This window comes from Serinus canaria, chromosome 1, assembly GCF_022539315.1.
Source record: "Serinus canaria isolate serCan28SL12 chromosome 1, serCan2020, whole genome shotgun sequence".
Taxonomy (NCBI): domain Eukaryota; kingdom Metazoa; phylum Chordata; class Aves; order Passeriformes; family Fringillidae; genus Serinus; species Serinus canaria.
The window spans coordinates 38,799,251-38,814,171 of NC_066313.1; the positions used below are offsets into that span (position 1 = coordinate 38,799,251).

The 14,921-nt window shown below is 36.8% G+C and overlaps 1 protein-coding gene across 1 annotated transcript in view; it reads left to right on the forward strand.

The window, feature by feature from the left end:
* Nucleotides 1-14,921, forward strand: part of CNTN5 (contactin 5) — a 315,435-nt gene that overhangs the window by 257,402 nt on the left and 43,112 nt on the right. Inside the window, exon 14 of the mRNA XM_030234928.2 lies at nucleotides 9,358-9,478. Within this exon, the coding sequence (XP_030090788.1) occupies nucleotides 9,358-9,478 (121 nt within the window). The remainder of the gene's footprint in view (nucleotides 1-9,357; nucleotides 9,479-14,921) is intronic.

Here is a 14,921-nt window from a genome sequence, read left to right on the forward strand (position 1 = left end):
TGATTTACTGGGGTTATCCACAGACTGGAAAGCAACAGCATTGCTCTCAATGTCCCTCACCTTGACTTTTCAGACTCAGGAAAGTGATTTGGTCTGAATGTGTTCTTGGTCTTTGATCTTAGCTGAAACTGCCACGAGGGGAAGCAATAAGTACGACTTGTCATCTTATATTTTACAATGGTTATTTGTTCACATGGAAGTGAATGGAAATCTACTGTTTTACTTCAAAAAGGACAGCACATACAGATTAAACAATGCATTTCATTCTGGCCTAGTACTGGAGACTTCAATTTGATAACCTAGAATTTTGGACAATGCATAAATTTACGCCTTTCCTTGTATTTTCAAGTCGCTCCCTAATTTCTTGTAGTACTTTTATCATATTCAAGAAATTAAGATTAAAATTTCCTAATCATTTCTAAATAGGAAGAGCTAAGTTCTACACTACATGAAATCAATTAAAACAACAGGCTGTTAATAATAATGTTTTTCCTCTTTATTGGATGTAAACCCAAACAAGGTTAATTAAACAGGGATTTTATGGAACACCCCGACTGCCCCCCAACATGAGGAAAACAGCAATAGATGTCAGAAGCCTTGCAGAAGACAACAAGCTCTATTCACAGAGAATTTCTGTTCAGGGTAAAGCTGCCATATCAGCGTCATTGCTACCAATTTGTTTCACTGTCTGCTGCAATCCTTTCCTGCTGATGGAAGAGGCTGAACACAGCCATTACTGTCAACTCTAATCTCTAGATATTTCAGCCCTGGGCTCATTACCAGGTTATGCCCACTTGTCATGCTACAGCAGTTACCTACTTGAGCAATCAGGAGCAGTTTAAACCAAAAAAAAAAAAAAAAAATTAAATCTTGTTATTTGGTAATAAATAGCTGCTGTAAATTAGATTGTGTACTAAATAAAAAAGGATTTCTGGACTTTGAGTTCTATGGCTGGTAACTACAAACCAAAATCCAAGCACAAAGAAGACATGTCTTCTTTGGAATAAAGAAGGATATAAACAGTTCTAGTGAACTGACTGAATCTGTTTGATGCTGTGTTAAGAAAGAAACACTCCAAACTTTTCCTAGAATCAAAAAAAGTGTAAATTATCGCATACAAGTGCTTGTGGCTTTGGCTGTTAATAGAGAGTAAGGGACAGAGACAATAAGCAGCATCTGATCTCGTTTAGCCAGGAGAAAAGGAAGCTGAGGAGGATCTTACTGCCCTCTTCAGCTACTTCAAAGGAGGATCTAGCAAGGTGAGGATGAGTTTTCCTGTCCCAGGTAACAAGTGACAACCTGAGAGGAAGTGACCAGGTTGCACCAGAGAAAATTTAGATTGGAGGTTAGAAAAGATGTCTTCACTGCAATTGGTCAGGCATAGGAACAGGCCCAAGGAATTGGTGACATCAGTAATCCTGGAAATGTTCTAACGGAGTGTGGATGTGACATCTGGGAATGTGCTTTAAGGGTGAACACAGCAGTGCTGAGTTAATGGTGGGACTCAATGATTTCAAGGGTCTTTTCCAACCTTAAAAATTCTCTGCACTCTTCTATTTAGTTTTATTTTAGACAAGGGAGATAACTAATAATTTTGGAAAATGTGAGCCTCTTAACATTCCTGACCAATTTCGATTAAAAAATTGTAATAAGTAATGAAATACAGTCAGATAACTTTTACAGATTTGTTCCATTGTGGTATTTTGTACCTTTCCTTGTTTACAAAAAGCATTCTAAAGCAAAAAACCTTGGGATAAATAAAATACATTTCATGACAGTCCATTCCCCCCTCTGTTTACTTGGAGCTGATGGATCATTAAACTGCTTGGCACAGTGTTAATCTGGGCTATAACAGCAGAGTCGATTGCTTGAACAACTGATCAATATCAGTTTCTAAAGAAGCCTCCATTTAAAGTTCTGCTGGCTATTTTACACTTGCAGCTCTGCAGCCTTTCTCCCCAGCTGCTGTGGCAGTGCTTTCCAAAGCCTTACTGGAAGTACTCCTCCATTTCAGTTCTTACATTCCCAAACTTTTGATTTTATTCTTGAGGCCTTGCACCTGCACACCTCAATTGTATTGTTACAGAAAAGTACAATGGGAAGAAGCTTTCACTATCCTGAAGCTCACCTCTACTTCTTGCCCTCTCTCTTTTTCTCTTGTTTGGTAAACCAAGACACAGCATGCAGCACAGTAGATAATGTTCACATAAATACTTCATAAATGTTATCCAACAATATACACACCAAGAATCATAACAAACAGTCATTGTGTAACAACTGCTCTGAATAAACATATTCCAATGAATATTAACAAATAGGAAATGTAAGTAGGTTCCAGACAAAATGATATAACACTGGAAGGAAAAAAAACCCAGCAAAACATAATCATCATTTTCATTGTAACCTACTGCACTGGAGGGAGCATCTAGAAGTCTTTTCATCTTTTTTCTCATGGTAATAAAAATCTCAAATACAGAACAGGAATTTAGCATCAGAAGTGTAGTGAGCATCTCTGTCCTGAAGCTTGCCATTTTATATCCCATCCCTTTTCTCATTCCTTCCAATTCTCACTGCTTTTTCCATGTTTTTGTTAATTCCTTGATTTCACAAAACTATCCCAGTACACGACAGACCACCTGACAGCTGATATTCTTTTAACTTCATCTCTTTTTCTACCTTTATTCAATAAAATTAATCAAACTCACTTGCAGCAATCAAGATGCACTTGAAATGCATTTGAAGCATTTCAAGTGCATCTTTTCAAGTTTATTCAAGTTCTCCCTCTCCACTCTCAACACTCCATCACTCTCTGGCACCCACTAAAAGCCACCAGTATTCACCAAAACAACTCTTTTCATAACTCTTGCCATGTCTATGCAAACTATTCATAAATACTGCCATTCAAAGAGTCTGCACTCCCCCCTCATGATTCTTAAGGATTCACAAACCTAAAGGCATCCTTTTAACTTCTTATAGACAGGGGGAATGCAAGTTATGTTTTATGAGTCAGTCTGCATCCTCCTGGGCACCAATAAATTACCATTATTATCCTGCCTCCTACCACTGATCACAACAAAACTGATAATGATTTCATCTTCTTTGTTCCAAATGTGTTTATATGATTAAAAGACAGAGCTCAGAATATAATTTTCCATTACCAATATATCAATGAAGAAATCTGCTGCTTCTCAGATTAAATATTTGCAGTTTGTAATCATCACAAGCAGTAGACAGATGTAGCTGATACGTTCAAACCTGAGAATTTTCCTTAATTTGTATTGTACTTAAATTGTCCTAAACAGAATATGGACAGAATTTGGCTTGAAGACAACAATCCATCATAATGTTCATATGAATTGTTAGTATTATTTAAAAGAACTTTATTGTATTGCTGGTCCTCACTTAACTGTTAATAGTACAAAGATAACACTGCCAGAAGGTTATTCTGTAAAATTAATTGTTTACTTCAGATAAACTCACCAAAAGAACCTCCATTGCCATTCAAATATAGCAAAAATATACTGATATAATTTTTCAATTTAATCTAACTGAATTTCATTAATAAAGTTTATTTTGCTAAATGAAGTAATATATGAGTTAGGAATTCACCTAACCTGTGTGTTACATGCAAAAACACCTATATATTTTAAATGATCATTTAAATTGAAAAAGCTATAATTAACAACCCAGGTCATTCTTGTTTAGGATCAAATCTCAGTCCTTTTTACTCGACACAGCATTGTTTTATTGTTCCCAGTTTAAACAGAATGGAATCTTTTTAGGCATTTAGTACCTCCCAAACACACTCTTCTGTATTAAAACCACTTTGTAGTAAAGCATCCTTACCTCTCACTGTCAAGAGATTTAGATGACAGGCAGCAAACCTTGATAAACCCCTATAGCCATAGTAAAGAAGTGGCCCAAACTCCACTTTGGCTTTCATCATAAAAGCTTTCCTACAATGAAAGTCAGTGTTTGCCCATTCTTTTCTTCCCTTTGAATTAAGCTTTTGTTGAATCACGATCATTTGTAATATTCTCATTACCCGTTTTAGACACATTCTTCCCAGGCAAAGAGACAATTTTCATCACACGTTGTCCAGGCTGAGTTCACAGCCTGAATCCTCTGCACAGTACTGGGCAGTCCTCAAGCCCTTGCAGTGTAGGAATTGAGAGCTGTGTGTCAACACGTCATCTCCACTGACTACCCAGTACTATGAACTTCTTTGGCTTTTGTCCCTCTTTCCAAGATAAATCAGAGCTACATTCAAAGAACTGCAGTTGGAGAGCAGAAGGGAAGTATGACAATGAATCTGGAAAATGAGCAGCTTTGGAAGCAGATTAAATGAAAGCTGGGTTTGATACAATGACAAAATCATGATATTTCATTTAGATTTTCTACGTGATTTTGTATTTTAAGCATATACCATAAATTATGTAATAATCAACCCAAGTGGAATTCCTTCACGGAAGAGATAGGGAGAAAGGAACAAAAGACTTTAGATGTTAAGAAAGTGCTCTAGGGTATAACTATGAGCTCCATTTCAAATGCAGACAAATTAGAAATTGTGCAAAGTCTTCAGAAATTGATTAGAAATTTGAATTTTGCAAAGTCTTCAGAAGAAAAGGTTGGATACACTGAATGGACCACCTTGGTTTAGAGATAAAAACTCAGTGAATGAATGGACAGGGTAACAGAGAGGTTTCCTAGCAACTGGCTCGGGACAATGAACTAGCTCTCTCAGGAAGAATAGGTTTAATTCTTTTCATTTTAAAGAAGAAACATATGTAAAAGTTGTTTATTGCAAAGCAAATCACAACTGTTAAGATCTGCTAATTAAAATGAGAGAGATGTCTTTGCCCAAATTAAGGTGCAAACGAGACCATATGTCAAAGTCATTAGTATGGATTTTTATTTAACAGTAAATGCGAGGGAGAAAGGGAGAAAGAGAGAAAGAAATGGGAAAAGAGAGTGGGAGCAGGGAAAGAAAGAGAATGACAGAGAGACAGGAAATATGTCACCGCTGCACAGATTTTGTTGGTTCTCTTCTGGTCTTCTCAGTGGCGAATGTTCTACTCTAATCAAAGTGATAGTCACTGTCTTGAGCCATGAGGGGTGGGAGAAACACAAAATCCACTGGGTTTATATTTACTCAGGTGTGGGTGGGCATGCCCAAGTACCTCCCCTGGGGCAGGGAGTTTTACACTGGATCATGTAATACTTTGAATCATGGGACTCTTCATCAGTCTGGTGGTTTATGATACATTCTAAGACTAAGACATCACAGCTGCCTCTTATATCAGTAAAACTGAGCCAATTATGGCCCAGCAGAAAGGGTGAATTCCTTCAGGCTGTGTGTGAATGACCTGCCACTTTTCTGGAAGGGAATTTCCACAGCTAGCCACTACTGTAAGGACTTTGGTATGATAAAAAGTTGGACCCCAGTTTGCAAGATCTGCCTCTTGTCAGCCTCTTCTCTTATCTTATCCAACATGCAGCTGTAGCCTCTGGTGGTGGTGTGCACTCCTTCTGCACCTGGGCAGTTAAGTGATTGTTTGAGTAATTAACTAGTATCAGTTCAGGCTCCCACAACAACCTCTTAAGATTTATGAGATGGAAAGAGAAAAAAAAATCCACACACAAGTTCCTCTCTGTGGGTATTTGAGATGGCTGAAGACTTATTAATTCCCCAACAGAAAATTCTCTGAAAATTGTCTTTTTTTTGTTGTTGTTTGCTTGTTTGGGTTTTTCTGTTTCTGCAAATCCCCCAAATTTTAGGACAATGAATGCAAAAGAATGCATGTTATATGTTCTTTGGAGCCTTTTTGAATTTGGGGAAGTATTTCCACCTCCAAAGCAAATGCTATTGCATCAATGGCACCAATTTTTGAAAAATATCTTCAAGCAATATGTACAACTAATGTACAGCTAATTAGATACACTGCAGACATGACTATGACCTCAGACAACATACCATGCTGAAGCAGACAGAGCCATAGCCTGACATATCATTCAGCACTGGAGCTGCCCAGATCTAGACGAATGGGATGCTTAGGAGCATAACATGAATGGTACAATAATTTGTAATCCTGGAGAGAAACATTAGTCATGACAGAGAGGATTCTGAGCTCTATTATTATTTATTTGCTGCTTAATGAAGATCAACAGTGTACAGCAGGTCTGTAGTGATGCTGGCCTTGAAGGTTACTCTTAGCTTCCCTGAAAATCAGTAAAAGTTGGTTGTTGAACCTATCAGTTTTGGTTTGGTCTTTTTTAAGTTTTAGCTCCAGTAAAATACAATCTACATTTCACACAGTAGAAGTTTAAGATTAAGAGATTAAGAAACTGATACTTGGTTCTGTGGATAATACATGATGCAACACCAAGGAATATGGATTTTTCTAATAAAATGCTACTTTGAAAAAATGCACTTCTTGCAAAATATTCCCTGTAAAGAAAGAGCATAAAATCAGTAAAATAAAAGGCAGCTTTTAAAAACATAACTTAATAGCATCAAAATTTAGACCTAGACAAAGAAATTTAAATGCCACTAACTTTGTCTTTAAATAAAATTGAGACCACAAAGTTGGTGATACACCAGACTGAACTAAATCATGTTAGCCCAGATGAGAGAGACCTTCCTACATTGCTTGCATTCCTATCACCCAGTTTTTGTCTTCCCCCAAGGGAAGTGAATGTCTCTGCTTTGCTGAAGCATGATGTCTTTTTCCACTGACAGAAGTCTAAAAGCAGAAGAAAGTTTCTGACCTTAAATGTTTTTCTTAATGGAGTCTCTGCTGCATTCCCACTTAGTAGGTTTTTTTTTTTTCAACTGGATTGTAATCGTTCAAGTTTAAGTAGCAGCTACAATGACAAGGTGAGGAATTTTTCTTGAGACATAGAAAGTCAGCACATAAGTTTAACCTCCCCCAGACCTTTTTGTGGCCTAGAGCCTCTCATTAGAGGATAAACTAATGAGCAAACAATTTGTCTTCCATGACTTGGAAAAGTCGTAAAATTAATGAAGACCACTTTATACATGCCACAGAACAGCACTAATACAGTATTTTTTTAAGAGTCCCTGCTCAAACATATCTCCTACTTATCTAAATGGAAGCTGAAATGTGTCATAATTTTCCTGATTATAATCAAGAATCCAGTGTCTGAGCATATACCTATCTGTATTAAACACAGTCAGTGTTTAATCCACTCACACATCCTCAGGAATGCAGGCTGCACATCCTGTTATGTTGTAATAAAAGTGTTTCATCGAGATCTATTGCACTGCACAGCCCTCCATTTACAGCAATGATTCTTTCAATTGAAGCTTGTCTGCCCAGGTGTGCAGACGAAATACTATCTATTTTATAAAAATCTATTTTTCCTGATAAGAATATTAAGATTCACACATTCATGAACCCTCTGGAAGTTAGAGTGACAGCCAAGGTTTTTAACAGCTCCTAAAACAATGAAACTAGACAGTTGTTATCCATTATGCTATTTCTCACACTTAACAACAAAACACACATTAGATGTAAATTACCCTCAAGAGAGGACAAATGTGGACTGATTCTGGTCTTATCCTTTATGTAACTAGAACTTTGTACCAAGATCACAAGTGATCTTAAGCAACCCGTTTCAGTAGGAGCTAGTAAATGCTACTGTTGTGCAACTTAAAAAAATTTATATCCTGAATTTGACTCCAGATAGGAGTGTGTGCTCTTCTTTTGCATTTTGAGCTGTGGAGTACTGAGATATCCATTTCCCCTGCTGTGATTTCTCATATGCCAGAGCAAGAATATAAGAATTGCATTATGGCCTGACTGGTCTGACTATCTTCCCTTCAGCAACATCATTACCTAGGCCACTTCGGAAGGCAAAACACTCCCATGGTAATCATGCTCTTAGATCTACAGGGTTATTAAGCTATAGATCATGCCCACATTCACTTTGGCCTCAGAGGCAGCCTTAATGTCTCCACCTTCCTTTTCCTTCTTTTCATTTGAATATCCTTTGGTAAAGATTTTGCCTTGATGCTATATAGGATATTACAACAAGTTAGTTCAAAAAATGCAAATGAAGAGAAGATTGACTGAAGAAGTGTGCCAATATGTGCTGCAAAGGAACTCTGCTGCCTAAAAAGAAAAAACTAAATTATAGAAGATTGGATCTTGAAATGAATCCTATTTCATCTTGTCATTAATGACCTTGGCATAAAAGAAAGAAGTATGCAAATGATGATTGTATGGTACAAATTGGACATCTTACCAATGCAGCAGATGATGAAAATAACAGATGGGAACAGACAAGAAATTCAATCCCATGAAGAACAAGGTCATGCACGTATGAATGACTGGTTATAAAGAGGGAGCTCATAACTTGCTAATGAATAAGGATAAAGATCTGAGTGTGTCTACATGAGCACAGAATAAGTATAAGCCAAGAAACAAGCAAGTATGAATCTAGGTGAATTCAGTGACATATTTCCAGCACAGCTAGAGAAGTATCAATTCTAGTACCCCAGAAATATTTTATTTTGAATGCAGGGTATAATTCTATTCACTCGTGATCAAAATTACTCAAATTAGAACCACTGAATGGGACAGAAACATATAATTCAAGGAAAGGCTGTCAGTGTTTGCTTGGTTAGTAAAGCAGACCAAATCTGAGAAAGGAAATGCCTATTGTTTTTTAAAGTGAACTTTGGGGAATTGTAATGACTGTTGGCTAAAATTCTAAAAAATAGAAATTTGAACTAGTTCTCTCTTTATATTCTCTATATATATTTTGCACTTTTCAGCATTAAATACATACTTATTTCATCAGGAAGGATGAGAATCATATAATATTTTCTCATTCATATTTAGCATTAACTTTCTCTCCATTAATAAAAAAATCAATCAATATTATCTTTCTAGTAATCTTAATTTTAGCACAGTAGCAAGACATATTCCAAATGTCACTTCATTACAGTAAAGAAGAAGAGGAAGAAAGTTCCTATTTTCTAAGAGGACTTTTTTTAATACCACGGATGGCATCCAAAATATTTCTGTTCATCTCCTTAATGAATTTCTTTGTGCTAGTTGGAATGATTTGCTTTGAACATGCAAATATGTGCAATGTGCTTTAAGCAAAGTCAAAGTTATTAAAAACCTGAAATGCTCTTCTTTAATCCCTACTAATCATTGTATAAGTGCACTGCTCTGATAATCCTCACAAGAGGGTATTAGGACACATACATTTCGTAAGATGAAAGCTGCATTCAAGAGTTGCTCAGACTGTACAAAAAACACCCTTGTGAACTACCTTGAACACAGATTTCCTGAGTTTTAAACTGGCACTTCATCCCTGTTTCAGCAAGCGTCCTCTGCAGATTTAATGATCAGGAACATCCTCCTGATGCACGCGGGCAGATACGGTTGCAGGGTCCAGACCGCAGCGGACACCGTGTCGGATGAGACAGAGCTGCTTGTTAGGGGTGAGTATGCTTGTGGTTCTTCCCTGAAAACACATCCACCACACACAGCTCTACCAGGGACTTTTAGATACGTGAGCTTCAGGGCTGTCTCTGCTAGGCAATGGTCCTCAGATTTCATGTTATTGAAGCCATTTGGGATTAACCTGCTGTCTTTGAAAGGAGTTGCAACATAAGCTGCACACACTGCAGAGAGAAACAAAAGACAGTGGGTTAATAGACAGTTCTAAGAGAGGTAACAGCACAAAAGGTATACCAGATTAGCTAAAATGCAGACAATTAGCCTTCACAGACCTGTCTAAGGTAATGAGTTTTTGCTATTCTATTTGATGCTTTGCATTTCATCTTATGGTCAAGCCATTCTTTCAGCTTTAGCAGTTTAGGAACATTCATTCATTTCCTAAGAGGGGTGCCCACGCAGCCTTTTGTAAAATTATAGATATGAACAATGAATCTCCATAATATGACAAGAATTTGGGCTTTTTCACACATGGAATTGTTACCACCTATTGTTTACTGCATTTTTATGCCCCAGTTCTATAATCTGTTAAATTGTTTAACCTGTCATTGAACCTTCCTGATTAGGAAGGTTCTCAGGAACTCAGGAAGGTCCACAGGATCACAGGGTCCTTTTCCTGAAGGATCCCAGATTATAGTGATGCCAACTCCGTTAAGCAGAGTGTTTCTTCATTCTGCACTAGGGGTGTGTGCATGTGCACACACACACACACACACACACACACACACACACACACACAGACAGACACATGTGCTCAGTGCCTGAGGGGATCTGAGGATTTGCAGTTCACTTTCTGGCATAAGGGCTGGTGGGTCCTGCAATGCCAAGAGAGATGGATCCCTGCTAGGCAGTACAGCTGGGTAGCTGTACAGTGGATGATACATTTTTAAAATATTAAATCAAGGTAGATATTTTATTAACATTTGAAAAATAATAAAAAAAAAATCAAAATTATTTTTGTATTGATGTGATCCTATGCAACACTTTTAGGGTAAATATATGTTTTAAACGATAAAAAATGTTTCTGGCTGACTTCAGGGCTCTCCATTTTTTCATGAAAGTAATAGTTCAATATTTCCATAAAGACACTTTGAGGACCGTCAGATTTCCCTGAGCTATGGCACTTTTGGGATGGTTGTATTCAGCTGACTCGCCATGTAATACTGTTTTAGCTGCCTTATGAAATCTGATTCCTCCTTCTGGGTTATGCAAGGCCTTTGTGCCCCCTTTGTCTGTCTCAGACAGGAGCAGAAGGCTCTATGGATAGACAAGGCAATCTCAACGTTAAATTGAACTTTTGTGACAAAAAGGTCTTAGTTATTATCTAGGATAGACTGGTTACAAAATTATTACTTAAGGATACTGGTTATATAAATTAGTTTATTGAATTTCCTGTAGAAATGAAATTCTACTCTGAGGAAGAGGTCTGAGATTAAATTTTAAAAAAGGAATTGTAAGAAGTATCAGGATTCATTTATGTGAGTCTCATCACCATGTCACCAGGTTGTTGAAGTAAAAGCTATAACTGCTTTGTAGTGGAATTTGAATTCAAATATACTTTGCTTACAATTTTCTCCTTCTCTTTTTCTACAATTGGATAATTTTAAGATAGAGCAAGAAATTTTGTTTTGTGTTGCAGAAAATGTTTGAAGCACCTTCAGCGTAGAAGTGTGAATGACTAGTCCTTACAGACATCAACAGTGCAACAATCAAAAATGTTTATAAGAATCTAATCTATCTCTCCTTGTACTTTTACAGGAACTTCATTTTCATTTCAGTATCTCTAATTTTTTTTCTCCCCTATCTCAGCCTGTAGAGTGCACATAGTGGTTTGCAATTTGACACCGATGATCCCAAATTGTAGCACCTTTCAAACTTCTTTATGTTTAGTTTTTGGTGATGCTGGACATTGCTTAGGAGAAGATACGAACAGAAACAGATGTTTCAGTAAATATTTCAGTTAACTCTGAAGAATTTCACCTGACACAGGAAGTCAACCTCTATGAAAGAAGAAAAGTCATGCAGTAAAGTTTGTAATCCAAAGCCAAATTATTCTTTGTTTCCAGTACAGTTTATAGACAAAATAATTTCATTTTATGCATATTACAAAACACTCTTTTCTTTTAAATTTTACAGCCCAAAGCCAAACTGAGATAGCAGAACCTTTGATATGAACTCTTATATGTATTGATATAAGCAAACCTACAGCACAAGCACACCCTTCCTCTGACCTTTCTCTCCTTTTGTCTTTGCAGAAAATACTAGTGATAATACTGATAATATCATAACAGCATATAACTCCATTTCAATCATTACTTTTATTGTAGGGTTCATTTGGTATTTTAATAAATCATTGCAATTTTTTCTTGAAAAATTGTCCTTCTTACAATGTTTCTACATGAAATAAATTGGACATAGAGAATAAATTAATATAATCTCACTCCCCCTCCTTTAGATATTCATGAATATCAGAATTACTGCCATTAGCAAATTGATTAAATTTAAACTGAAGTATGCATTCAACTGGTTCTCTACTTTTAAGTCAAAAGACTTTTTGTCAGCACTTAATTCCAAGTGGAACAGTATCGTCCCTCCCTGCAGCCTCCTCAGATGAAGGAAGCAGAAACAAACGTGGCAGACTTCTGTTGCTTGAAATTAACATCCTGATCTTTAACAGACAGACATTGACCACTGTATTTCCAAAAAGTTCAATGTCTCAGTATCATTTATTGTGTGGAAAACATAGAGTGTCCTTAAATAATATTTATCTATTTTGAAACCATTTTTACTACTTCTTCTACTGGAAGTTCCCTTGATTATATGCCAAGGAATGTCACTATTTTTGCCCTTGCTCTTTTTTGCTCTGCATTATACAATGAAAGCTATAGTCCTAAAATATCACCAATGAAAGACAAGAAAAAGAACAGAGAATGGACAGTACCAAGTAAATCTCAATTTCTTTGAGTCTAATTACTCATAAGAAGGTAATCAATGGTGCAAGAAGATTCCTGAATTTACTGCATATATATGTGTGTGTGTATGTGTGTGTGTCTGAAAAACAAAGGAAACAAAGACAGCAGCAAATTTCTATTCTGCGACTTTTTATAATGTGTTATACATTTTTAAACTCAAAATTTAAATTTTCAAATTCACTACCTCACAGGTCTTGAATTTAGGTAATTTGAAGTGAAAAACACATCTAATACTTTTTAAATAATGATTGTGACCTACTGAATCTCTTTTGGGAACATTTCAAACATTCTAGGTCATGTTTGGACAAAATCAGGATTCAAGTTCTGTCAGCACTAAATACTCAAAAAGCCCTTCCAAATACTTCTCTAAGGTCTGTAAAATGTAATTAAACTATGAATATTAAATCAAGAAAAACTTTTTAGTGGTCCCTAGCATTTTTTTTTCTAATGCTGCCAGTAAAGTGGATTTCATTAGGAAGAGATGTTCTGCCTGTGACTGGCGTATTTAGTCTCCAAAATACAGCTCTACTAAATTTTTTGCAATTCATCATCAGAGGGTTTTTTATTATTATTTTGTGCCTAAAAAAAAACCCTTCATAATCTTTCATTCATTTGAGAACCACATCCCCTCTAGATACACACATTGATTCTGTAGAGGTCCCCAGAGAGTCCTTTACTCTCTGAATATGGGGAGGATGAGAGAAGTTTCAGATCAAAGGCCAGAACTGATTTAAGGCAGAAGAGGCAATATCAATCACTTTCAACTTAGCTCAGCAACTGCAGTGCTCATCTATGAAGTAGGATAACTCTTTTTATCTGTCTCAGACCATGACTCAAAATCACACTTTCTCCTTAAAAGTATACTATACCTGCAGGTGGCTCTTAGGTGGGATCAAGAAAGGTTCAAGCCTCTTTCCAATGCAGAGGAGCCAGGAGCACAGAAATTAGGTGACAAACAAATGAGCACCTGGATGGGTAAGGCACAATTTAGGGCACTTCCAGCAACCAAAATATTTTCTTCTTCCATTGAATTGACTCCTACTGCAGAAATGAACAGAGGTACCCTCAGGTGAACCTCTGTCAATGGCTTAAGCCAATACACTGAACTGTTTATTGGAAAGGAAAAAGCTAAATAGCTTTATAAAAGCTAAATAACAGGCAACCCACCCTCTGAACCAGATTGCCCTCCACTGGGGCAAAGATGGAGATAGTGGTACATTTTCTGCAATATTTTCTGGAAGACAGTCATCAGAGCCCATAGCAGCTGATACATCTCAAGGACATCTAGAAGAGAAAACAGCTTTTCACAGAAGCTGGTTACTATTCTAGCCCCAAGCCTGAAGAAATGTGGTACCTCAAGTGCAATCCCATGACAGAAATTCTGTATGTTTGATGATCAAAGAAATAGTTTTAGTGGAATGAATGACTACAACAAAAATCACCTTTAAGGACTTACACTCCTAACACCCAAATCATTACCTGATTTCATTTCATTTATGTCTTCTGTTGTTTTCTCACCCAAGGAAATGCAGAATACCTGTTTGCCATGCAAACAAGAATGTTTACAGAAGAATACAGATACTCACTACACAGTCAACAAATGTTTTCCTCAGCACATGAAGAGAAGAGCCATTTAAGAAGTAGAAGTGATTTATGATTTTAAATCCCATTCTTGACATCAGTCCAAGAATACTTTTCCCATGTCATGTGCATTTTCTGGCTACCCCTTTACTTAACCACTCAGATCTGCAACTTGCAGTGAATATTAAGCAGCAGAGGAGCAGAACTTCAGAATGCTAGAGCTTGGCTGATTTTCCACCTAACATTGGCACACCACTAGCTGAGTTGTCTCTGTACTGATTTTTCACAAAGAAGTGATTACCTAAGCAGAAGGCTCTAATACAGGATAAATATGCAGGTCATGTTCTGACACTAATGATATCATCACAAACATGGGTACCAAACACCCAAATACCAGCCAAGAGACCTGCCTCTCACAGATGTCTCAGGTGATCTTGTAGCCAGCAATGTGTCAGCTTTTCTTGAGACAATGCCTGCTTGGTGAATTAATTTGTTTTAAAACATGACTTCCAAGAAGGGCTTATTACATTCATATTTTCCATTATGCTCTTGAAATCTGAAGCTATCTGTGTTTTCATGTTTTCACTTCAAAGGATATCTAAATGATCCTATCCTTCAACTATGTTTTGCTGTGAAGATGTTTAGAACTAGAAATACTTTTATCATAAAGATGTTGAGACCATGAAAGGGCTGACCCTTACTACTGTACATCGGTTCAATTAGCTACAGTATTTTTTTACAGTTTATGTTTATTTAACTCATTGGTACAAAATCTATTATACAGTGACTGGGAGGTTTTGAAGAACACCAGCAAATGTCAGAGATAAGAGCAAAAGGCTACTTCTTACATTTACTTTACCAAAAAGTATCTCTT